This window comes from Balaenoptera borealis (genome assembly GCF_965194805.1).
Source record: "Balaenoptera borealis genome assembly, chromosome: 4".
Classification (NCBI taxonomy): Eukaryota; Metazoa; Chordata; class Mammalia; order Artiodactyla; family Balaenopteridae; genus Balaenoptera; species Balaenoptera borealis.
In genome coordinates this window covers 102427990-102452774 of record NC_138861.1, presented here as the reverse complement: position 1 = coordinate 102452774, position 24785 = coordinate 102427990, and the positions used below count along the sequence as shown (strand labels likewise).

At 38.2% G+C, this 24785-nt stretch overlaps 1 protein-coding gene across 4 annotated transcripts in view; it reads right to left on the bottom strand.

Moving 5' to 3' along the window:
• KCNIP4 (potassium voltage-gated channel interacting protein 4) overlaps positions 1-24785 on the bottom strand; it is a 1207795-nt gene that overhangs the window by 536333 nt on the left and 646677 nt on the right. The window contains exon 2 of one of the 4 annotated variants that reach the window (XM_082389232.1): positions 472-1133. The exons of 2 other annotated variants lie outside the window; for them this stretch is intronic. In XM_082389232.1, coding sequence (XP_082245358.1) covers positions 472-571 — 100 coding nt within the window. In that variant the 5' untranslated portion in view covers positions 572-1133. Of the gene's footprint in view, positions 1-471; positions 2251-24785 lie in introns of those variants that run through there. One more of the 4 variants, XM_082389235.1, reaches the window with a different exon arrangement.

Below are 24785 nucleotides of genomic sequence, written 5' to 3'. Positions count from 1 at the left end.
TTCTTAGGCTCCAATCTTAAACCACAAGAAATTATAATCAATGTATAACCATTTCCATTTGATGAATGCATTTACATAGCAATAAACAAGTGGACCTCACAATATATCCAAATAAAATTTGCTGATACAATAAAAGGGGATATTAGATAAAATAATATAACATCAATATGGACTAAATACTCTCAATATAAGCAGACATACCAATTATAAACATTTTACCTCAGTTTAGGTTCTAACATTTTGATTCAGTGTTTCTCATACTTTTAACGTTCTTTTGCTCTGAAAACATTACTGAAACTTACAAAAAGTTTATTTTATTAATCTTTCCTACCCTGAAAAACCCACCTCTCTTTATGTCCACCCCAGAGTAATATTTCTCTGATCTCATTTCAGGTGCCTCTTATACTCGCTTAAGAAATTTTTATTGCAAAACAGAGAATTTTTAGAAGTCACTAAAAAGCACTCCCTTACCTTCTAAACCTGCTTCAATCAGCCCAAACTGTTCCAATAATTTAACAAAAAGCACAATGACGATCAGAACTGCTATCATTTCAAGCCCTTCCAAGTTCATGGTCAGCTAGGTCATGGTCCGACCACAGCTACTGAGAAGTGCTCCTCTGCCTGGCTTTCTTTGTAAAGCCATTAAACTACATTAAGAAGGCTACTGCCAGAGGAGAAGGGGAGGAGGAGAGCTAGAGAGAGAGGGAGAGGGAGAGAGGGAGGGAGAGAGGGAGGGAAAGAGGGAAGGAGGGGAAGAGAGAGAGAGACAGGGAGAGGAGACGACGAGATGGAGAGAGGGCGTGAATGAGAGAAAATGCATTCATCCTGTCTACTGTAGCAGAGGCTAGAAGTGGCAGTCGGATAGAGTCGGGCCTGTCGAATTATCAGCTTCCTCTTTATCACTCTTACACAAAGAGACAGCCACGCATGAAGTAACGCGCAGATCACCCGAAGACCCGGGAGATCACCAGGAAGGTCCGGAGAAAACAGGACGCACGGCAGTGATGGCTCCGCGGCCCCGGGACCAGCGCGCCCGGCGCCGCTGTGGCTTTGTTGGGTTGCTCAGTTGCCTTGGAAACGGAAACTAACCAGAGTCTGGACTCCCGCTGCAGACAGGGACCAGAGCACCGCATCTTGAAATAAGAAGAAAAACCGGAAAATGCTGAGAGGCGAAGTGATAGCTTGGATTCAGCTGCTTCAGAAACCCTGTTTACTAGTCAGGAAAAGCAAAGTGTGTATTTTGTCCCAACCAGCTGAGTGCAGAGAGAAATGCGGCTTAAGGGACTTGTTCAATATTGACTTTCTTTTTTCAATGAGTTGCCTTATCCTGGGGGCTCTGTGTGAGTCACTGTGAACTAATACTCTGGTTTGAGTAGTAACTATCACATCGTTTCAAAGCATGATTACGATAAATTAGTAAGTATTCTTAATGTTTGTAAATCTTAGAGTTGAGCAGTTACCTTATGCATTAGCTCATTGCCATTCAATACACCAAAACATGTACCTATTTTTTTTTTCATTGTGTACCTTCTATGCTTGTTTGTATGTTTTTAATTGATTGGAGTAAATTTGGAGCAAGAGAAAGTTTCAGAAGAAAAAAAAATCAATCAGAAACAAAACTTGTTTAGAGTTTCTGTCTTTAACTTGCACAACCATTTCACGTTTGTGTTTCCTCCATTACTGTACTGATCAAATAGATCAGGCCCACATTCAAATACAGAATTTAAACAAAAAACCAAAAAAAAACCCAAGAGTTAGAAAGCATCTCAGAAAGCCAATTCAAGTCTCCTATTTTAGAGATGAGAAAACTGAGGAGCAAGGAAGAGGAAGAAACATCAGGCAGAGGCAGGGCAGGGTAGTATGCAGGCATCCTTAACTTCTGGTCAGCTTTTGAAGCAATACAGAGTAATGGTTTGGAGGACGGACTCCAGAGTCTGACTGCCTGGACTCAGGTCTGACCTCTTATTAGCTGTGTGACCTTGGGTAAGTTACTTAACATCTCCATTCCTTAATGTCCTCATCTGTAAAAGGGGGCATGACAGTAGCACTTAGCTCACTGGACTGTTGAGGGGATTAATGAGTAATAGTGTTAGAACAGAGTAAGTGCTCAATCACTACTGGCTCTTGTTTTTATCACAAGTCTCTCCATGCTCTATTCATACCACATAGAGTTGCCAGGGTAATTACTTTGAGATGCAACCCTCATCTTATCGTTCCCTTTATCAGAAACCTTCCATGGCCTACTGAATAAAGTCTAAGATCCTTGGAACAGCATCTTGGTCGCTACATGATCTGGTCCCAGCTTGAGGACTGCACCTCATTGGCCCTACTTCTGTTCATTCACTCTACCTGACAGCTCAGCTTCCTTCCTCCAGACTCATTCTGAGCTTCTCCATCTCTGGGCTTTGTTCAAAAATACTGCATGTATTTGGAAAATCCTTTCCACACTAACTCTGCCTGTTGGGCTCCTAAAACTCTTCCATGAAACTTCTCCAAGCAGAATTGGAAGAAATCTCTCCTTTTTTGTGTTTTTATAGTACTTCTTTTTCTCTTACAGTATTTTATATTATAGCCAATTGGGTGGACATCTTCACAACTTAAGGGTAAGTTTCTAGAGGGCATAAGTCACATCTTCCTTCCCTTTAAGTTCCCCACATGCCTCCATGGAGGGCGTATAGACGTGCGGTATAGATACTTGTTGGATAACAATAGTCACCATTAATTATGTAATTACCACATACCAGATGCTTTACTTACTTTGTTTTTCCCTCTTAGTTACTCTGAAAATAAATATAATTAGATGAGATTTACAGAGAAACACTATACCTCATAGAATTTAAATAACAGGCTCAAGGCCATGCTGCTGTTGAGTGATGGGACCAAGATTCAAACTCTGATTTGTTCAACTCAAAGTCCATTATTTCTTCCCATTATTCCACACAGCTTTAAATGAAATAAAAATCTAAGCATTGGCACAAGTACTTATCAGCCCAGGAATGAAGGTTACACCCCAAATGACCCTCCCAAACTGTTTCATGACATTCTAATTAATCCATTAACCCCCATAACCTTGCAACATGACAAGTTTCCAAACTAGTAGTTAACTGAATTCATGGCTCTTCCTTCCTGCTCATTCACAGGATTATTATTACTTACTTAAACACACATAACCTGTGGTCCCCAGATGGGATTTTTCTATGTTTTTCTACCCCCGGGGAACTCAGTAGAGCCCTTCAATTTGCCCCATAAATAAAATTCAATGACTGAGTTTTTTATGTTCACATTTAAAACTGGTGTCTTGGGGCTTCCCTGGTGGCGCAGTGGTTGAGAATCTGCCTGCCAATGCAGGGGACACGGGTTCGAGCCCTGGTCCGGGAAGATCCCACATGCCATGGAGCAACTAGGCCCGTGAGCCACAACTACTGAGCCTGCGCATCTGGAGCCTGTGCTCCGCAACAAGAGAGGCTGTGACAGTGAGAGGCCCTCGCACCGCGATGAAGAGTGGCCCCCACTTGCCGCAACTAAAGAAAGCCCTCGCACAGAAACGAAGACCCAACACAGACAAAAATAAATAAATAAAAATTTAAAAAAAACAAACAAAAAAACCTGATGTCTTGGCAATAAAAGCAAAAATAAACAAGTGAGACTACATCGATTTAAAATGCTTCCGCATAGTATAAAGAATCAACAAAATAAAAAGGCAACCTAGAGAATGGGAGAAAATATTTGCAAACCATATATCTAATAAGGGATTAATATCCAAAATATATAAGGAACTCATACAACTCAATAGCAGAAAAAGGCAAACAACTTGATTAAAAAATGTGCAAAATCCTGAATAGACACTCTTCCAAAAAAGACATACCAATGGCCAGCAGGTTGAGAAAAGGTGCTAACATCATTAATCACTAGGGAAATGCAAATCAAAACCTCAATGAGATACCACTTCACACCTGTTAGGATAGCTGTTATCAAAAAGATAAAAGATAAGTATTAGCAAGGATAAGGAGAAAGGGTAATTTTATGCACTGCAAATTAGTACTACCATTGGGAAAACACTATGAAGGTTCTTCAAAAAATTAAAAATAGAATTACCACATAATTCAGAAATCCCCCTTCTGAGTATATATTCGAAGGAAATGAAATCAGTACTTTGAAAAGATTCCTGCACGTTCATTATTCACAATAACCAAAATATGGAAACAAGTATCTGTTGTCACACACACACACACACACACACACACACACACAGAGGACTATTATTCTGCCTTGGAAAAGAAGGTAATCCTGCCATTTGTGACAACACAGATGAAATGGATGAACCTGGAGGACATTATGCTAAGTGAAATAAACCAGACACAAAAAGACAAGTACTGCATGATCTCACTTATTATGTGCGATCTAAAAAATTTGAATTCATAGAAGCTGAGAGTAGAATGGTGGTAACCAGGGGTGGGGAGGTGGGGCAGGTGGGCAGATGTTGGTCAAAGGGTACAAAGTTGTAGTTATGTAGGATGAATAAATTCTAGACATTTAATGTATAGCATGATGACTACAGTTAACAATACCATATTATATACTTGAAATTTGCTAAGAGAGCAGATTTCTGGTGCTGTCATCACAAAAAAAAAGGTAACTATGTAAGGAGATAGATATGTTAATTAGCTTGACTGTAGTAATCATTTCACTATGTATATGTATATCAAAGTATCATATTGTATACCTTAAATATATATAATTTTTATTAAAATAAAATAAAATTGATGCTCGTGGACTGAGAACTGTGTGTAGGCAGTTTGCTGGTGAAAAGCGCCCAAATAAGGATCTTTCCACCCAGTCTGGATGTTACAGTTATGGGTTCCTTTGGAACTGAATTGTTCTTCCCAGTGTCTGTGGGCTTTCCTTTCAGACTGTTTACCTCATAAGCTCAGGCCTTTGCCCTTGCCATTCTCTCTACTGGAATGCTTATTCCCAGATTGTTCCATGAATAAGCGGCTTTATTTAGGTCTTGGCTCTAAAGCCCCATCACAGAGAGGCCCTCGCTAGCTGCACTATGTGGGAGAGCACACCAGCCCTCAGACCCTGGAGTCACTACTCTCTGAACAAGTGTTATTTCCCTCCAAAGCACTGTCACCACTTGATATGTATAGCTGTCTACTTATTTATATAATATCTCTTCCTACTAGAATATAACCTCCTACCTATGAAAGCAGAGATTTTTATCCATCTCGTTCACTGGGATATCCCTGAACTTAGAATAGTGCCTGGCACACAAGAGGCAGTGACTAGCTTTTGAATGAATAATGTAACCGATACATTCGCCTTCCCTAAAAGCCACCTGCTCTCTCACTGATTCCAAGGCCCCACTCTCTGTTATCTAGAGTGCCAAGTCTGCCCGGGGATTCTTGTGAGATTTCTGCACACTCTCTTAGGCTGCTACAACAGCACGGTGCTGCTGGTACCTCTCCTTAAGGTGAGCCATGCACCTGCACATCAAAACGTCTTGGCCATGTTCTTTTCTCAGTGTTTAATGTGAGTAATATCTGTGATTCCTGACAACGTGACCAAGGAAAGCAATACAAGGAAGGCATCAGAGAAGGTGTCCCTGTCCAAAATACCTGAACACCGTTGATACGGAGAGTGAGAAGACCCTGGCATGGCACCCACTCCCATCCTTTGACTGCAGCTGGAAGAACACTGCAGTCTAAATAGGTAAAGTGACTTTGTCAATAACTCTTAGCTTCGATTCATAGCTTGGACTCAAATTAAAGCATTAATCCAATGTTTTTTCTTCCTATAGAGCCTGGCCTTCCCTTTCACAAGAGAAATGCTAGAGTAATCAATAGAAAGAAGGGACCTGGGCACAGACTCCAGAACTTTGACCTCATTCAAGTGACTTCAACTCTCTAAACCTCAGTTTGCTGGTCTTCAAAATGGGGCCAATATACCTCCCTTGGGGGTTTTGTTAGATTAGGTGCGATAATATTTGTAAGTGATAATTAGGCTCATGGAGCACATAACTTGCCAAAACACAGGGCTAAGCACCGTGACTGTCCCACCCTCACAACCACTCTGAAGAAGATAAAGATTTTCATCCTCATCAAACAGATGAAGAAGTGGAGGCTTGGGTGGAGTTGGTACATTGTCCCATGTCCCAAAGCATCAGAGGCCAGTCAAGCTGATAGCTATACACTGACAGTGGCCAGATATACTCTAAGCGCTTGATACATGCTTTCCTTCACTAACTCCACAGGGATAAATAACCAACACTTTATGGTGACTTTTTAAAAGATGGCTTACCCTTTCTGGGTTGATGTGATTTTAGACCCAGGAAAGTTCTGCGCCCCTGCCCTGGGGGTGGTTGGAGGCAGAGGTAGTGGTGAAAGAAAGGGGATGCTGTTAGGATTGTTTACCAAAAGCTTTACATGACATACTCTCAAGAAGCTAATGAGGAGGGTTAGAGGCAGAGTCGGGTATCTGTTTAAAAGAAACATCAACAAAGCAACTTTGGGGAGTTGCTCAGGCTCTGCTCCCACTACAAGGTTTCCTTGGCCTGTCCCCAGAAAAGTGAACACTTAATTAGAGACACTCTTGCACTTCAGAGCCTATCCCTAAAGTACTGTTTTTTCAAAATCACCAGTTACTGGAAGGAATGAACCCATTTCTGCTTCATTTTCAGCAATATGGCTTTTGCAAGGAAAACAAAGTTTCCTTCCAAGATGAGAGATGAGGCTGCCCTTTGATGAACTGAGGCAGGGAACAAAGGGATTCTAGTTATTTGTATCTGTGTCTTTTGATTCCAAGTTGGGGATGATATTAAACGGGGTGGGGTGGAAGAGCTTTCTCCATACCCTAGTCTTAGAGTCTCAATTAGTTAGCCTGGTCAAAAACCAAACTTCATTCCATGTATTTCTGATTATTCATTTATTCACTTGTTAGATTTATGGTCCAGGTACTATACAAGGTGGTATGAGAAATAAAAACCCTATCTTCAGTCTTTGCAAAGCTTAAAATCTATTAAAACAAAATTTAGATGATAGTGCCTAATATTTTTAGGATAATCACTATTTGACAGATTAGTGAACCAAGCACTTTATATGAATTCTTCCACTGCATCCTCACATAAACCCTAGGAGGTAGGTGCCATTATCTCCACTGTGCAGGAGAAACTGAGGAGCAGGGGGCTTAGTAGATTACATCAGGAAATACCCAAGCCCGGATTTAAACCTAGGTGTGACTCCAGAGATCATGATCAGATAGCGTTTTAGATGCACAGCAGCATCTGGTGAAAGCCTTTAAGGAAGTATGGAAAGTACCACGAGAGTGGGAGGTCCCACTTAGACTTGAGTGGGAGGGAGGAGAATGGAGCCAAGATCAAGTTCACTGCATCTGGCTTGTACCATACAAATATTAAGTGGCTTTTTTTTTTTCATAGCCAAGGGCAGTCTTCATTACAAGACCGGTGGAGAATAACACTAGTCTTACCAGAGAATTCAACCAGAGCCTGGAAAATACTCAAAGCCAGCTAAATCACTTGCCCTGACACTCCCATGAAGTTCCTGGCATCCTTTTCAGGCCGTTTCCCATTGTGACACACAAAATGAGCATCAGTTGCCTGCCTCTTCTAACTCCTTCCTCTCCTTTGGCAGTTACTCAAACCAAGAGATTCCTGGCTAAATCCTATGATTGAGTGAATAGGGAGGATAAATGAACTGAAATAAAATTAAGCAGCAAGGCATCAAATGAGAAATGTATCAATATTAATGTGAAGAAATAATGACCCACATTTATGGAAGTGGCAGGATAACGCAGAAGTTAGGAGCATGCTTGGGTTCAAATCCGCGTTCTGCTACATCAGAGCTTCCTGACTTTGAGCAAAGTTGCTGAGATGATTCATGTAAAGCACTTAGAACAGACTGTCACATTGTAAATGCTCAATGAATGGTAAGTGTTATTGTAATTACTTATTGAGCCCATTGCTATACATCAAGTGCTGTTCTAATTGCTTTATACAAATTATCTCAATAAACCCAAATAGCTGAATTAGTTAAATACTATTATTATTCCCAGACACCATGTGGATAAGAAGGAGTCGGGTATCTTTGGGACTTCTCTCGGGGTCCAGTAGCTAAGACTTCGCCTTCCAATGCAGGGGGTGCTGGTTCGATCCCTGGGCCAGAAGCTGAGATCCCATATGCCTCGCGGCCAAAAAACCAAAACATAAAACAGAAGCAATATTGTAACAAATTCAGTAAAGGCTTTTAAAATGGTCCACATCAAAAAAAAAAATCTTAAAAAAAAAAAGGAGTAGGGTATCTTCAATTGAGTTGGGATTCTAAAGAAAACACATTGCTCATACCCGCCCATCAGGTTTACCATCATCTTCATCACAAGTGATATGAGGATAATCTATTCATTTATAATGACTTGACTTTTAAATTGCTCTTCTTAAGAAAAATGGAAATCTAGATATCCCTGTTGCAAAGGAAAAAGATGTAAATAGCATTGAAGTAACTTTCCTGGGCCCTGGTTTTTGAGAACATCTTAATCACTTTCCATTCTGGAACACTCCACAGAGTGAACAGGTACAGTGAAGTGTTAGTGTGGCATCAGACTACAGACTCAGGTTCAACTGGATTTTCAGAGTCCTGCCATCTGCTAAGGAAATTCATTTTCAAGGACGTATTCCATTGCCCCTTCAGTCTCATCAGCCCCACCTAGGCATCACACTCACATTCCATGACTAGACAATACCCTGGATGGTAAGGGACCAACACTGCACCAGACTTCACCAGGCAACCTTGTCCTCAGGATAAACAGCAAAGGCAGTCTGCTCAGTGGGTGAAGGTAGTTAAACAGAGGAAAAATAGGCATGACTCAGACAAACTTTGAAGCTGTATGTTAGTGCATCTTTACAGGATTGAAGATAAATTGAAAGAACTGTAAAGAGTAGCAATATTATCCAGGACTGGCAAGAGAGAACAGAGAGCTATTATACATATATATTAACTGGCGGTGCTCGAAATGTACAGTGCATCAGAATTACCTTGAGATCTTCTTCAAAGTGAATCCTCAGACCTTCCCCAGAGATTCTGATTTAGTAGGTCTTGGATAGAGCTCATGAATCTCCATTTTTATCAAAGCTTCCAATGATTCTAATGCAGGACTTCTCTGCACCACACCATGAGAAACACTGCATTAATCTGCTTAAACACTCTCACCCAGTAAGTAACACAGCCTCCAGGGAGACATTTCCCCACCTTAATAAAAACTACCTGAGAGTCACACATTTTACAAACTCGACAGGGTTAAGAATAGACAGGGGCTCCAGCAGTTTCTCAAACTTGTCTAGAAAGTCTTTTTTTTTCTACTAGAAGTAAGATAGTTTTAAATCATTTGTGAATAGATACAAGTTTCCATACCATGTTGTCAAAGTAGTTTTTGATGATTCATTCCCAGCATCCATCACAACTTCTTTCACCAAGGAACTTCAGATGCAAACTTAAATGGAGACAAGACTGTAAACCATTCCATGCTTCTCTGCATTGTTACATATCCTAGCTACCATCTTGAATCTACCTCTACAACATCCTCCTTTTAGCTCTAAATGTAATCACTTAAGTGAGGGAGAACACTGATATGCAGCTGTCTCAATAACCAAACAAAGTGAAATAAATAGCAATTGATGGATGCCAATGTTTGGAAGTGTGAAGCTGATTTAGATAAAGTAGACATTTCAGTTTGAGATCTAATACAAAACAAAACAGCAGCCACAAGGAGCCTTTTCCCATTACTCTGCCAGGGATAATCTTTATCTAAATCAATACTATAAAAGTAACAAAAGACACAAAGTTGTCTGATGCATAATTCATTTATTATGAAATCATGTAAGACTCAAATAACTGAGACAGGATTATTTATGTGATCATTAAACCCAGGGCAATTTCTACAGATTTTTAGCCCTGCTTAATGGAAATCTTAGTTGCAGATATATATTTAGCCAGATTTCATTCCAAATATTGTTCCTTCCAACCAATTATTCCTCATTACAGTTGACATGCTGTACTTCCTTACTGTAATAGAGTATAAAAATTGCTTATTCTTTTATTGCACCAAAGAAATACAAAATATGAAAAGTACTACACAACAATCCCCTTGACAATTATTCATGCTACTTATATGTTGTAGTTTAATTACTAACAACTCTAACTTAATCACTTTTTAATAAACTTGCTTTTCAACAGGAATATTTCAACTATACTAGCCATGATATTTACATCATGCAAGAATCAAATTTTGCATAATAATTAAGCTTACGTTTTATGTGAAGCACACACATAAGACTTATGTTTAGTAGGACCACACTGAAAAGAAAAATGATCATCAGCACAATGGAAATGTAACTCATTAAACAACACAAAGTGGCCTCAAAGAGTTAAAAAGATTAACTTTTATATAAAATTGATGGCATACTATGCTAAACTTATACAGAGAGCCATGAAAAGCTTAAAACTTTTTTAAAGGGGCATAAGAACAAGCTAGTCCAGTATGACCTGCTAGTTTGATAACTGAGGATGGCACCTCTCTGCACTGTGGCATTAGTGTAGTAGTTTTCCACTGCTGCATAGCAAATCAATTATCACTAACTGAGGGACTTAGAAAAGCACAAATTTAATATTTTACTGAGGGACTTCTTAGAAAAACGCAAATTGAATATTTTAAAGTGTCCATGGATGAAGAGTCTGGTTATGGGTTTTCTGAGTCCTCCACTCAGGCTTAAATCAAAGTGTAGACTGGGGCTATGATCACATCTGAAGCATTGGGTCTGCTTTTGCAAACACTGGTTGTTCACAGAATTCATTTCCTAGTGATTGTATGACTGAGGTCCCTATTTTCTTGTTAGCTGTTGAACAGGGACCACTCTCATTTCCCAGAAATTGTTTTTTAGTTCTTTGCCCTCTCTACAACATGGCAGTTTTCTCCTTCGATGCCAGCCGGAAAACATCTCTTATGTTTCAGATCTCTCTGACCTCTTTTCAAGGATTACTTGATTAGGTCAGGCTTACCCAGGATAGTCCCTTTTTGATGAACTCAAAGGCAACTGATTAGGAAACTTATTTACATCTGCAAAATCACTTCTGCCATATACAGTCCCATAGTTATGGCACTAATACCCTATCACTACCACAGTTACAAATCCTACTTAGATATCATAGTTACCACAGATCCACAGATATCCTAGTTACAAATCCTACTTATACTCAAGGGAAAGGGAGTTTACAGGGCACGTACACCAGGGTGTGGAATCTTGTGGTCATCTTAGAATTCTGCCTACCACAGTATATTTCTACTCTAGCTTCTGAATAGCATTTCAGACGTCCTGTGGTCATGGGATGCTGAAAGACAATTTTTATTCTATTGTTTTTCTTCAAACTAAATTTGGGAGGGCGCTCAGCAGAGAGCTATGAGGCATTTGGCTGCTGAATGCACAGGAACCAAGAGACAGATCTGAAGTCCTGGAGTGGAAGCTGTCCACCAGCCGCTCAGTGCAGCAAGAGGTGAAAACGGCTAGAAAAAGCCACAGCTGCACTTTGGTTGTCCACTCTGGCACTAGACTGCACGTTGACCAGCTGGCTTCATCCACTGACATGTAGAAAGCAGAGAGAACAATCTAGGAAAGGGTGAGAGTAGCATGTTTGGTGCCCTAATGCTATAGCTTCCATATTACCTTCATTATAGATTCTTTATAGACTAGATTTTTTTCCCCTGCTTCTTATAGCAAGGAACTGTGGCCTAGCTCTGTTCTTACCTGTGGTCATGGCCAATTTTACAGATATCTCTTTTACTGCCATCATAATAGATCACAGTGTAATTATTGCCTGGGTGCAAATCCTAATTTGACAGTTTATTGGCAACACAGCTTTGGGAATTACCTTGCCTATAAAATATACATAGTAATAACAAATCAGAGTTTCTGAGTCGAAATACTTAAAACAAGTGAAGCAACCCAGATAGGTACCAAGAAAAAAGAAAATAAATGGTACTGTTGTTATTGTTATACCTAGAATGAGGTGGGTGTTATAGTTACTTTGCTCCCAAGGTATACCCAGAATCTAGTGCCATGTCTGGCCTATGACATCTACTCAACGTGTGCCTGTTAAAACTCTGTTAAGCCTATCTTTCCCCTTCTGATGTACCCTCAGTCTAAACAGTTGTTAGAGTGATAGGAACATGTCATTCTCCATCCTCAATTTTCAGTGGTATCTCACTGACTCCAGAATGAAATTCCCAAACCACAGCAAGGCAAACAAGTTTCCTTCCAACCCTTCGAGGAGATCTCCAGCCTCATCTCCCAACAATCTGTCTTCAAGTCATGCTGAACTACTGCTGTAGCCAAAATACCAGGTTTATTTCTCCAACTGCTTCCTTTTCCTTCTGAGAAATTATTAACCATAATTTAAGAATCAGCTTAAGTGTTTTCACTTGGGTGGGGTCTTTCACAAGCTCCTAACCAGACAAGATTCACCCTCTTTTCCTTTCTGCTTTGTACTTATCTCAACTATGATCCTTGCAAGATTTATGAACTGGTTGGCATAACAACCTCCTTTATGAAACTATGAGTCCTTGAAAGGAGGAATCATAGCTTATTAATCTTTCTAGCATCAGTACTTATCCATGTGACTGGAATACATTCATTGATCAGTAAATGTTGCAGTAAATGAAGGAGGATTGGAAGGGAGGAAGGGCACAAAGAAGATTTAAGCCAGATGCATAACCCTCCAAAAAAGAATCACCATGCCTAGAATCCCACCAATAATTATATCATTTTTCATGTCCTGAAAATAACTTGAATGGCAGAAAACATTAATCACTAACACCTTGGTGTGAGAGTTTCTTTCATTACTTTTGTGCAAGAAAAGTGAGACCACTGGCAACATGGCTATTTGATGCTTGATGACAGTAATGCATAAAGAAGGAGATATATCTAAGAACCAGTTTATTAGCAGGTATAGAAGCTCATCCAATAGAATAGCTGGTTGAACTGGAAAATCTAGAGTCATTCTAAGAAAATCCAGAACATTCTAAGACAGTCCAGAGGTTCTAAGACAATCACTAGTCTGAAAAAGTGTGCCTTCCTTAGTCTTTATTAAGGTTTTACTGTACTGAACATCCAAATTTACTTTTCTAAATCATAATTTAATAGCCACTACCCCAATGGTGATTGATGCAAGCAATCAAGGTCATTGATGCACACTGATGGATGCAGGCTCCCAAATTATCAAGCCAGCTTTTCAGCGGCCAGCTTCTGCTCTGGGAACAACTAGCTTAGGGTTTCATATACTCCCTTTCTTTAGGGACTCAAGGGACTGCCCGACACGGTATTCTCATCGGTAACATCACTTTTTTCTTATGAGCAGCTCTGGCTTTCATATTTCTTGAATAGCCAGCTTTTAAGAGGCACCGGAAAGGTGTTTGGTATTCTTGTAAGATGGAAATGCTTGTCATTAGCAAGAGGAGAAAACTGGCATTTGGTCTGGGGTACCGCATATTTCAAATTGTTTTTACATAATCTTGGATTTGATCAAACTCTCAATTCACGTGCCAACTGTTCCTTTTCCATAATTTTTAAACCCTAATGACTTTAACCTAAAGTTAATCAACACATTTTCATTAATAAACATAGAAATCATTTTGATTAATTAACATAAAATCGTGAAAATCTGTTTGTTACTCAGTGTCCAAAAAACACTTTTCATCATTTTTCTATGACTCTCTATATTTTGGAGAGGAAAAGCAATAAAATTCATGGAGGGAATCAAATGGGCAAACGTATTTATGTCAACTGCGTTTTTTTAAACAATTAGATCATTTCAAAAATATGATAAATAAAAACATTCGTTTCTATTATTTATCTATGAGATGATAAGGTATGACTATAAAGAACAGAAAGTGTATGTATGCGTGAGTATTTACTGTCAGAACTTGTGTATCCAAATGGGTCTTTTACCCTTCAAAGAAGCTGTGTGGGGAAGTTATGCAGTGGTTCCAAGGACGCTGCCTTTGCTCAAACGTTTTCCAGCTCCCCTTTTGGGAATTCCCTTTAAATTCTGGCTACTATCAAGCTCAAACCTTCCAATCCTCTGTACCAGTGAGAATGAGAATGAATGGGATTTTTAGAACCATATCTTTACTGGTAAGCATTTCTGAAAATGACAGATGACTCCCATGGCAGATGCCTTGTGGGCCCTGGTGATGAGTACCCTGGTAACGGCTTGAGCTTCCCATGGTCGCTTGTCTCTCTCACCTCACCAGGAGTGTCATATCTGGCTAACCAGCAAATATGGGCTCCTGAAGCTTGGCGTGGCTGGCCAAGGTTCCATCTGCAAATGGTTTCCTCATGCATAAAGGCAATAGAACCTAAAGTCTGCCTGAAGCCCACTAGTGTGCTCACTGCCATTAGCATGAAAAATAACTCAAGCTTTATCCAACTCACAGAAAAGGCACAGACTCTTCTCATCATATTTAAACTACTTTGTCTCGTAAACTGCATCACCAAAAAGGGCGATTTTCAAAGAAGAGAGCAACATGGCTATTTTTCATTGACTTATGCACAGGTTTGCTAGGGAAGGAGGTAGAAATCCATGGTTAGAATAAGCCTTTTGTATTATCATTGAATTTCAATTATGTAGTATCCTTGCCTACATTACCAGAATAATTAGAAGTTCAATTCACAGCATCATTGTTAGTCACAGCAATCTTAATAATTAATTTCTTGCTACCCAGGGTAGAAATGAGCCTCTACAATTCTATTCCATTTGGAAAAAGCATCTTGGATTCACCATTCCCTTAAGCTCCTGACTTCGAAAGTTAGAAACGGGATTTTGAAAAGGTCATTTTTCTATATATTATATCATTTACTTTTATATTTTTGAGACTTATGCACTGTGTATTGAAGTACTTTTTTACTATTGTACCACTAAATAGCAGAAAAGAAAATGACACACTACTCTGTGCTTTCTTCTCATTCTAAAATCCTGTTACTTTTGTAGTACTCACTGATATGTGTCCCTAAAACTGCAAGTTTCTACATGAACTTGGGATTCATTTTATTAAAGATCCTGGGCATAAAGAGAAGCTTATTTTTCTCTTTGTGGACTTAATCCTGTAACTTCACAGGGTTAGTAAAAACCCTTTGGAGCTTATATTTTTCCAAGATATCAGAAATATGGAGTCATTCAATCAGGAATTGTTTAAGAAAAAATTATATTTAAGCCTTAAATAAGCAATGGAGAAAACGCAATATAATTCTCCCTGTTAAGAAAATGAACTCTGGAATATTACTAATTTGATAATGGCTGTGCATACCTGGGAAGAATGAGTTGCAACTCTAAGCAGATAATATACCAGACCAATTTGAAGAGAGAATTTATGAAGTAAGTCATAAAAAAATACATTAAAAGACATTCAGGGAGGTACAAATTCTAATGTGGTACTCAGGGCCTGCTCTCTTCACAGGCAAAAAGAGGGAAATGCCAAGGATAAGTTTAAAGGGGGCCAAGGCCCATCTGCTTCCCAAGATCTACCAGGCACCATTCTTTCTTTGCACCTTCAGACAGGCTTTGCTTGCAGCTGTGATCACCTGGTCCCATTTGCATGTGGTTGGATCAATTACATCTGAAGTAAGAATAGACTTAAGCAGCAACAAAGCAACAGATACATTATGTAGCATAGAATGACTGAAGCCCTGCTGTGATCTTAGGATCCAGGGTATAACTAGTTTTTCTTTTATATTTAAATCCATAGCTTACCTCTAATACCTGTCTACCATTTACCAGAATTCCTCTTTTTGCTTAGAAAGTCCCAAATACTGGTTACCTCCCTGGGTCTCTGGAGATTGCCTTCTCCTCAGTGTCCCACTGTGGTAATCTAGCTATCCACGCAATATGAGCCTACTACTTCTTGAGGAATTTGTCTGATCCTTGAGTTATCTAGTAACCTGTTAAATATCAGTACACATGAGATAATGATGACCCGTCAAGGTTAATGCCCTTCTACCCGTGGTGAAGTCAGACAAGCTTTGCCTTCTACCACCTTACACAGGCATACACAGACACATGTATGCACACAATCGTATATACGATCAGTTAAAAGTCTGTTCCCTAGCAATCTACTGAGTTCCACTGAAAAACAATCCTTTTGAGTGTTTTTTTTTTTAATTGAAGTATATTTGATTTACAATGTTGTGTTAGTTTCAGGTGTACAGCAAAGTGATATATATATGTATATATGTATATTCTTTTCCAGATTCTTTTCTATTATAGGTTATTACAAGATAGTGAATACAGTTCCCTGTGCTATACAGTAGGTCCTTGTTGTTTATCTGTTCTACATATAATAGTGTGTATCCTTTAATCCTAAACTCCTAATTTATCTCCCCCCTCTTTTCCCCTTTGGTAACCATAATATTGTTTTCTATGTCTGTGTTTTTTTGTTAATTATTGTTTCATATTAACCAATAGTAAAATCAACTTAATGGGTTCATGGTCAACAATTTTTTAAAAATGGAACAAACTAATATTGAATTGAGTACACTAGAAAAAAATGGAATGGAATTCATTCTTTAGGATAAGAGAAGAGAAGAGAATAGGTGAATGCTCTGAAAGTAGAAAGGGTCAGTAGTATTTTGGAATTTTGGAATAGTAGGAATTCTTTTCTAATTATGTTTATGTGTTCTAGGTCATGACAAAAATACACTTCTTACTGCAGTTCATGATCAAATACTTTTAAAAAACCATACATTAGAGCACTTGGAGAGTAAGGCATCATATCTACAAAATACCTAAATGAAATTACAAATTTGTCACCTTAAATGGGTTACACATTAAGCCAGTACTTCCTTACAGATACAACAACAAATGTAGTTTCATCTGCTAAATTTGTTATTTTCAAGAAAGCAGATAAGCAAAGCTCTGAGGGAATGGGAATCTAGATGAGTAAATTCTGATGGCAGGATAAAGAAGTAATAAGGCCTGTATCTGAACAGTATACTGGGTGAGTTTGGGGCTGGAAGTGCCTGGGTATGCAGGGGCTAGCGTAATCAGGGCACCCACATGAACTTGGAAGAGTGAACTAATGACACTAGAGAGAAGGGCTTGGCAAAGGGAGCTCCACATGTATAATTATCCCAGTGTTGATGGGTTGTGTTGAGCTGAACTGGTGAAGAAAAATGATGGTGATACCTGATATTTGTCTATATCTTCACAGTTTTCAGAGCATTTTTCACACCTATTATATTATTTTATCCTCATGAGAAGGGGTGGAACTAAAATGAAGCAAGTGAGGCACCGAAGTGCAAACTTTGAGGAGGTACTCGTTCTCAGGGTCCAGTAAGTGTCCTGCACACTTCGCTCATGTCATCCTAATCTGGGTTGTCATCATGAGAGGAGATATCATTAATTCTGTGTTAGATATCAGGAAATTTAGGTACACAGAATTTAAGGGCAAGTGTCACTAATAGTGTTGAATCTGGGTTTAAACACTTGTCCCCCTGACTCCTGGGAAAAATGCAATTTTTATCTACTTCAGACAACCTCAGTAAGGACATATCACATGAATTTAGAAAACAATAAATCGGCAAGATAGGAATCATACTACACTTACTTGCTATGAAATGTTTGTTCAGAAAGAATGGCAAACTGTAGCCAGTAAGGTTTCAGTCTTGGATCCCTGCATTACAGTTGAGGCACTTCCATTTCAGAAAGACACAGACAAATTGGAAACCATTTAGGGAATGATAAAAAAAAATGATTAGAGAAAAGAAAGGTTTGATTTATGAGGCCATATTAAAGGAGATAAGTGCCTATTACTCGGCTAAGTGACAACGAGGGATATGATAAGAATCTACAAATATTGGGAGACTGTAAATACGGGTAATACTAAGGACTTTGAAGTGTGCTACAAGATAGAACTAGAAGGAATGGAATGGAATAAAATGTGACATTGCAGACAATAAGAAGAGGACTTTGGGAAAGGGATTCATTAAGTTGAGTAGTAAAACATAAAAGAAGGGAGAGGAGAAAGGGGAGAAAGAGAGGAGAAGAAGAAAAAAGAACGGGAGTATGAAGAAAGAAAGCAAAAAAGGAAAAAGGAAGGAAGGAGAGAGTAAGGGAAAGGGGGGAGAGAGAGAGGGAGAGAGACCGAGAGAGAGAGAGAGAGAGAGAGGAAGGAAGGAAGGAAGGGAGAGAGGAAATTTCAAAATTTGCCCCTTATATATATTTTTCTACAAAATACAGCAGCAATATTGATATTGGTTTCTGAATAGAATTTTTAAATATAAAAGACATGAATGATTATCATAATTTTAATAAATAAATGTTCATTGGTGACTTACTAAAAATAGAATCCAGAGTGTAAGGAATGCTTCTGTAAAACAGCTCTGTTTTACAAAAGAAGTTACTAAAAAAAGAAGAAAGAAAAAAAAAAGAAATAGGAAACTATGTCTTATATCTATATAAGACATATCTAATAATAGGAAATATCAGAAATAAATTTCTGGCAGGTCCCAGGCAGCATAAACATCTCCCCAGAAACCTAAGCCACAAGGAGATGGCATCAATACTCTACCTCAGGGGAGAAGGCTACCACTAAATCAAAAGGAGACAGTAATGGGGAGCTGATGAAGCCCTGCAAAGCCATTGCTGCTATTAAATTCAGGGCCTGGGCATAGGGAACTTGCCAACCTTTGGCTAGACTGCTACGCATAACAGTTAATGTAATTGAAACTGAATTATAAGACTGCCCTGGCACACATCCTACTTTAAAAATCCAACACATAATAATGTTATTAAAATAAAGACATCTGGAAAGAACCTATGGTCCCATTGTCTCTTTGTAGCTGGCACCTGCCTTCTTAAGGCATCCTTCATGATTCTTTCCTCTACTGTAAAATGGCAAAGTGGTGAAAAAGGTGCTCCTATTAGGTGAATAACAAGGTTAACATGGGTTGAGCACCAACAAGGTTCCAAACAATGTGCCAGCCCTGTCTCTTTTATAACCTTCTACACCATTGAGATCCATATTCTTCATTTCACAGATTAAAAATCTGTGGTCAAAGAAGTTAAGCAATTTGCCCTAAATCACTTAGATAGTAAGAGAAAGAGCTAGGAATGAATAGAATTCCAGTCTGTTCATCTTCAAAGCATTTCTGTTATACCTTCACACTCAGCAAGTTGCCCAGTGCATAACACATAGTAAGCATTTAATTAATATGTATGGATTTATTTGAAGGGAATTGATGGTATAATTGAAATGTGAAAGGAATCTCCAACAACTTTGGCCATAACTTGAAGTGTTGCCAAATTTTCACCAACTGTTGAATTGTATATGAGCCAATTACAGCCACATCTATAAAATGGCATTTTTGAAGAACAAAGTATCTTTGCCTTCTTTGGTACTTATGTTACCACAATATATACTAGATTTCCTTGGATAAACAGAAAATGGATCTAGCATCTGCTTTATTTCAATAAATGCTAAACTTGTACAAAACAACATATATGATCACTTCATGCCTTGTATGGTGTTAGACTGACTGAGAATTAAGACTGACTATCATTATTTGATTACCTAAATATAAAAAGTACTGTTTATGTGCTCCCAAGAGGATACAGAGAAACTGGATACCCAGTCTCTGTACTTACAGAGCTTATAATTCCACTGGAATCAAGATATAAATGTATGGGAAAGTAAATAAATCAAGGTTTAAATAGCCATTTGAGATTTCCTTTCCAATAGATTTCATTCAGCTAATATTTAGGGAGCCATACTATGCACCAGAATATGCATTAGGTATCAGCATACAAAAAAGAGTAAGACGGGATCACTGGTCTCAAGAACCCTATGGTCTAGTGGGGAAGAAAACTTTCAAATGTAGTTTCAAAACAAAATGATTCACCCTTTAGAGAAAGGCATATGGTGCTAAGGAATGCAGATGAGGAAAGGTTTAACTCTGCTGACAGTGGGCCTGAAGGTTTTATCAATGAAGACTTTCCAAAGGAGGTGAGGCCCAAGCTGGGTCCTGACAAATAAGTAGGAGCTTTCAGGCCAAAAAGGGAGAACACTCCAAGAAGAGGAAACATTATGTACTAGTTTATGCAAGCATAAAAATAATTGAAGAATGTGGCAGATAGTGATAAGGAAGTCTTATTAGCAAAATTACTAATATTTTATGGGCAGGATGGTATAAATATTACTTAAAAATATTCAATTACAGTTTTTTTCAGGTTCACTTGAACGCCATAAATACTGAGATGGATTCAAGGAGCTCTCAAGCAGGACCTTAACATTCGACTAGCACATTGGCATGTTTCCCTTCTTCACAGTAGGGTAACTCATTAAAAGGAATGTATTCAGACAACATAAGCTAAAGTATACCTTCCTGTTTAGATTAGCATATCCAATATATGAGGACCATCATTAACATTTTATAAATCATCTATTATATAATTTAAATGTTCATTAGTGTTCAAGAGCATATCCACTTTTGGGAAACTAATCAGAATTGCAGCAGAGGCATCAGGAAATATTTGATTAGTTAAAAGCTAAGAAGTGAGAATCATTTCTTTTAAATGCCCATTTATAAAAGTGTATACATTGATCAGCATGGATATGTTACAGAAATTTCTGAATCTGAGTAAGTCTTAAATCTCACAAATAATGCTGTGAAGCATTCTTTTGAAGCACTGAGTGTAAGGAACACAGTGGAATCAAAGTTTTAAAAATTATAGACAATAACGTTTACAGCCACAGAATTCTGATTATAAGAATTCCAGGAATTAAACAGTTGCACTCCTCACTTTCCTACAAACATAAACTAGAAAACTGGGTGATGACATTCACCTTGCCCATTTCTAAGGTTAGGGAAAGCTTTATGTATTAATTCTCTCAAAGTGAAAACAAGGAATAAGTTCATATTTAACCCTGGACAAATTTAATTGAAACCTCATAAAACATTCCACATGAATGGTTTTCAACAAAAACCTGATATCCTTAAAGAATAACAAACTCTAGAGCTTCCTTTTCAAACATAATCAACGTTGTCATTGAACTTGGTCACTCGTACCTCCTGTGAATGATTGCCTTTTGCAAATGAATTTTAACAGAATTTCCCCACTCCACTCTCACCAGTGTCTTTACCTCTCCCTCTTTATTTTTTTGCTTCCTGGAAAGAGTCCACTTTTTTCTTAGCCATGCCTTGCCCATCACTTCTGGCAGGACTCAGTTGCACCTTTAAGATATTGAGTGGCTGGTTCAGAAAGCTAAGACCTGTCCCTTCAAATTCAAACCTGAGTCAGGCACTGAATTATATTGGATTAAATCCTGATTTGCTCCAAGCCCCATTTTCCTATTGACTTCTGTTTTCCCAGTTACTGATAATCTTGCCTGGTTCGTGTATAAAACTGTATCCTGCTCTCCCTTGGTTGATGGAGTCTCTCATTTTGACTTCCTATCACAAGCTTTGACTGTAGTCTTTGACTGTGTCTTGCTCTTTTGGATAAAACCACTACTCAGGTATGTTTTTCCCTTCCTGAGTCCAATACGTCCTGGTTTCTGTTTTACAGGTTTTGCCTTGTGTCAACTTAGAGCAATTTCCTTTAATGCTCATTTCCTTCAAGATACTTTTTTAAAATTATTTTTTATTCTCCTTTCCTTCTTTTTTCTCTATCTCTCCTAACACACACACATATACATTTTTACCACATTATCAAATACCTGTTTACAATTGTCTCTAGGAATTTCACATGCGATTATATGTTTATAGTTATATAGTTTATATATATATGCATATATATAGTATAGAGGTATATATATATATAGTTTATATCTCATATTAATACATAAAATCTAAACACAAGGAGTCCTTCTATTTCCCTTGCCTGAAAATTGGAGCTCAGTAAATTGTATTGAGTGAGTAAACTTGTTGGGCTCATTCATTCATTTATTCATTCAACAGATATTTACTGAATGCCTGATATATGTTAGGCATAATAAGTGCTACACTCAACATTAGATTCATCCGCATGACATTTCTCATACTGCTTTACTTTCTCTACCTTGCACATATCTTTTTCATGGTCTTCTTAGAAATCTCTGTTCATCATTCATGATTCAATTTAAACATCAGGTTTTCTTCTCTGGCCTTCTTAGAAATCTCTGTTCTTCTCTGGTCTTCTTAGAAATCTCTGTTCATCATTCATGATTCAATTTAAACATCAGGTTTTTCATAAAATATTTTCTAGCCTTTAGAAGTTGATCAGTCCCTTCTCTTTAATATCACCCCAGAATATGGCATTTTACCACATTTCATAATAATTACTTGCTCATGTGTCTGTCTTCTCCCAACTAGACTCACTCTGTGGGAAAACAGGTGATTTCTGCCTCCCCAGTCCTTGTGTCTACTATGTATGGCACATAGTAGGTCCTCAATCAATAGTAAACTAAATATGATAATAAGGGCACCTCTATGTGCCAGATTTAGTATAAAATCAACATCCTGCATTTTAATAGTATTACCCATAAGCAAGCCAAAACAAGTAATTCCAGGGACCTCTAAAATTTTAGAAGCCTTTTAGCGTTAATTCAGACCAGCTTATTTTTTTAATGGAATCATAAACACTAAATTTAATTGTCACATCTCCTAAATGCAACACGTTGCAAAACCCATTGGGAATTTATATTAACCCTCTTTTTGTAACCAGACATAGCGAATACTATAAGTTAAGTAATTTGATACACTATGTGGATGAAGAATGTCACCTGAAGAATATCAGTAAACAAAAGATGTTGTGCCCATCAAGCCCTCAGCCACTGCAGCAGCCCCAGCTGTGCACCCTGAGGGGATTCAGGATGGAGAAAAACAGGATACTGGCCCTAGATAGTTAAGGTGCATGTCAAAGGAATGATTTCAGCGAGCCCAGATTCTTACATCTTCCCACACATAGAAAAGCACTAAATTCATTAACCTGAGATGACTGTTTTTTCTTTAATTAGCAGTAATCTTTTGTTGCTCAACTACTTGGGGTTTTTTTTGCGAAAACTTCAATATATCCTGGCCTCTCCCTTACCTCTTCAGAACAGTCCCTCAGAGCTATCTGAGAGGCTGTCTCCCAGGCTTAAGCCCTCAGTATGTCCTCTGAATAAAACTTAATTCTCAACTTTCAGGATGTGCGCTTTTTTTTTTTCAGGTGACGACTATGAGGAGGTGAGTCCAAAGATTCTGATTGTTTATTATGAGAAGAATGGCCTTTCCTCCATCATTTACCTACAGCCATTCAATTTCACCATTTTTTATGATAATGACTCCTCATTTATATCTCCAGCTCAGAAGTCCCTGCACTCCAAATTTCTTTTCCATCTCAGTACACATCACCTCCATTGGAATATCTCAGAGACATTTAACACATGATGTGTCCAAAAGAGGACTCTCAATTCTACCCTCACTCCTCCCCATCACTGTAAATGGCACATCTAATACCTCAAGTAAGAAGCCCAGGCACAATGACCTTGATGTGGTCTTAACTCTGCCTTTTCTCTCTCTACTCTCCTCCAGCCCTTAATAAGTCTTGCTGAGTCTTCATCCAAAACAAAGCAAACTCTTCTGTCTCCTGTAATGTACTGTACTAGTAACAATCCCTATTACTTCTTGACTTTGGTACTGAAACAACTTCTAACTTGTCCACCTTACTTCTTCTCTTATGCCTTGCAATCAAAGGGGTTCCTTAAAATATGTATTGGATCATCTTATTCCATATATATATATATATGTAAAACAACCATTCAGTGGCTTCCCATTAGAATAAAATTCCAAATCCTTTTAATGACTTATCAAGTATTGCCTCCCTCTCTAATAGTTCTTAAATGTTCCAGCCTCAGTGATCTTTGAACATCTGCGACAGAAGTTCTTTATGGACTCAGAGCCTTTGCACCTGTTATGCCTTCTTCCTGAAATGTTCCTCCCCCTTATTCTTTTCACTGTTGGTTTATTCTCAGCATTCTGACCTCTGTTCAAATATTACTTTTTAGAGAGACCTTCCCTGACCATGCTATTTAAATAGCTGTCCCCTCAACTCCACAGAAACACATAATTTAAAATATATTCTCATCATCTTATTTGATTACTTCTTAACTCTTAACACAATTGGTAACTTTAATAATACTTCTCTTTACGTGGGTCTTATTTGTCTTCCCCCTTAGAATATAAACTCTGTTATGCAAAAACTCTGACTGTCTGACATTTTATCTCCAGGGACTAGTATGGAGTAAAACACTTAAAATAATATGTGTTGAACAACAAATGCAGTAAAATGATTAAAAATAAATAAACTCAATAGGCCTGAATGAGCATCTACTCTCTGCACATAGGTATATCCTCACATTCATATACCTTTAATAGTCACAATAGCACTGTAAGGTACATAGGCTTATTCTTACATAAACCAAGAAGGAAAGTAAGTTTCTCAAAGTGTTAGAATCATTTTTAGATTTTAACCGAAGTTCTTGAATCTAATCTCAGTGTTCTACTTTTTCCATAATCTACATTATCAAAACCATTGTTTAATTTAAGAACAAATTTACCTCTTGCTGACATTTCACCATGAAATTTTGTTCCACCAGGTAAATCATTTTTAAAAAGTCAAGGGAAAAAAAAAAAAACCCATAACAACACACACTGGCTTTCTCTCTCTAAAAACAAAACAAAACACTCATCAATAAAAATCTCCTACATA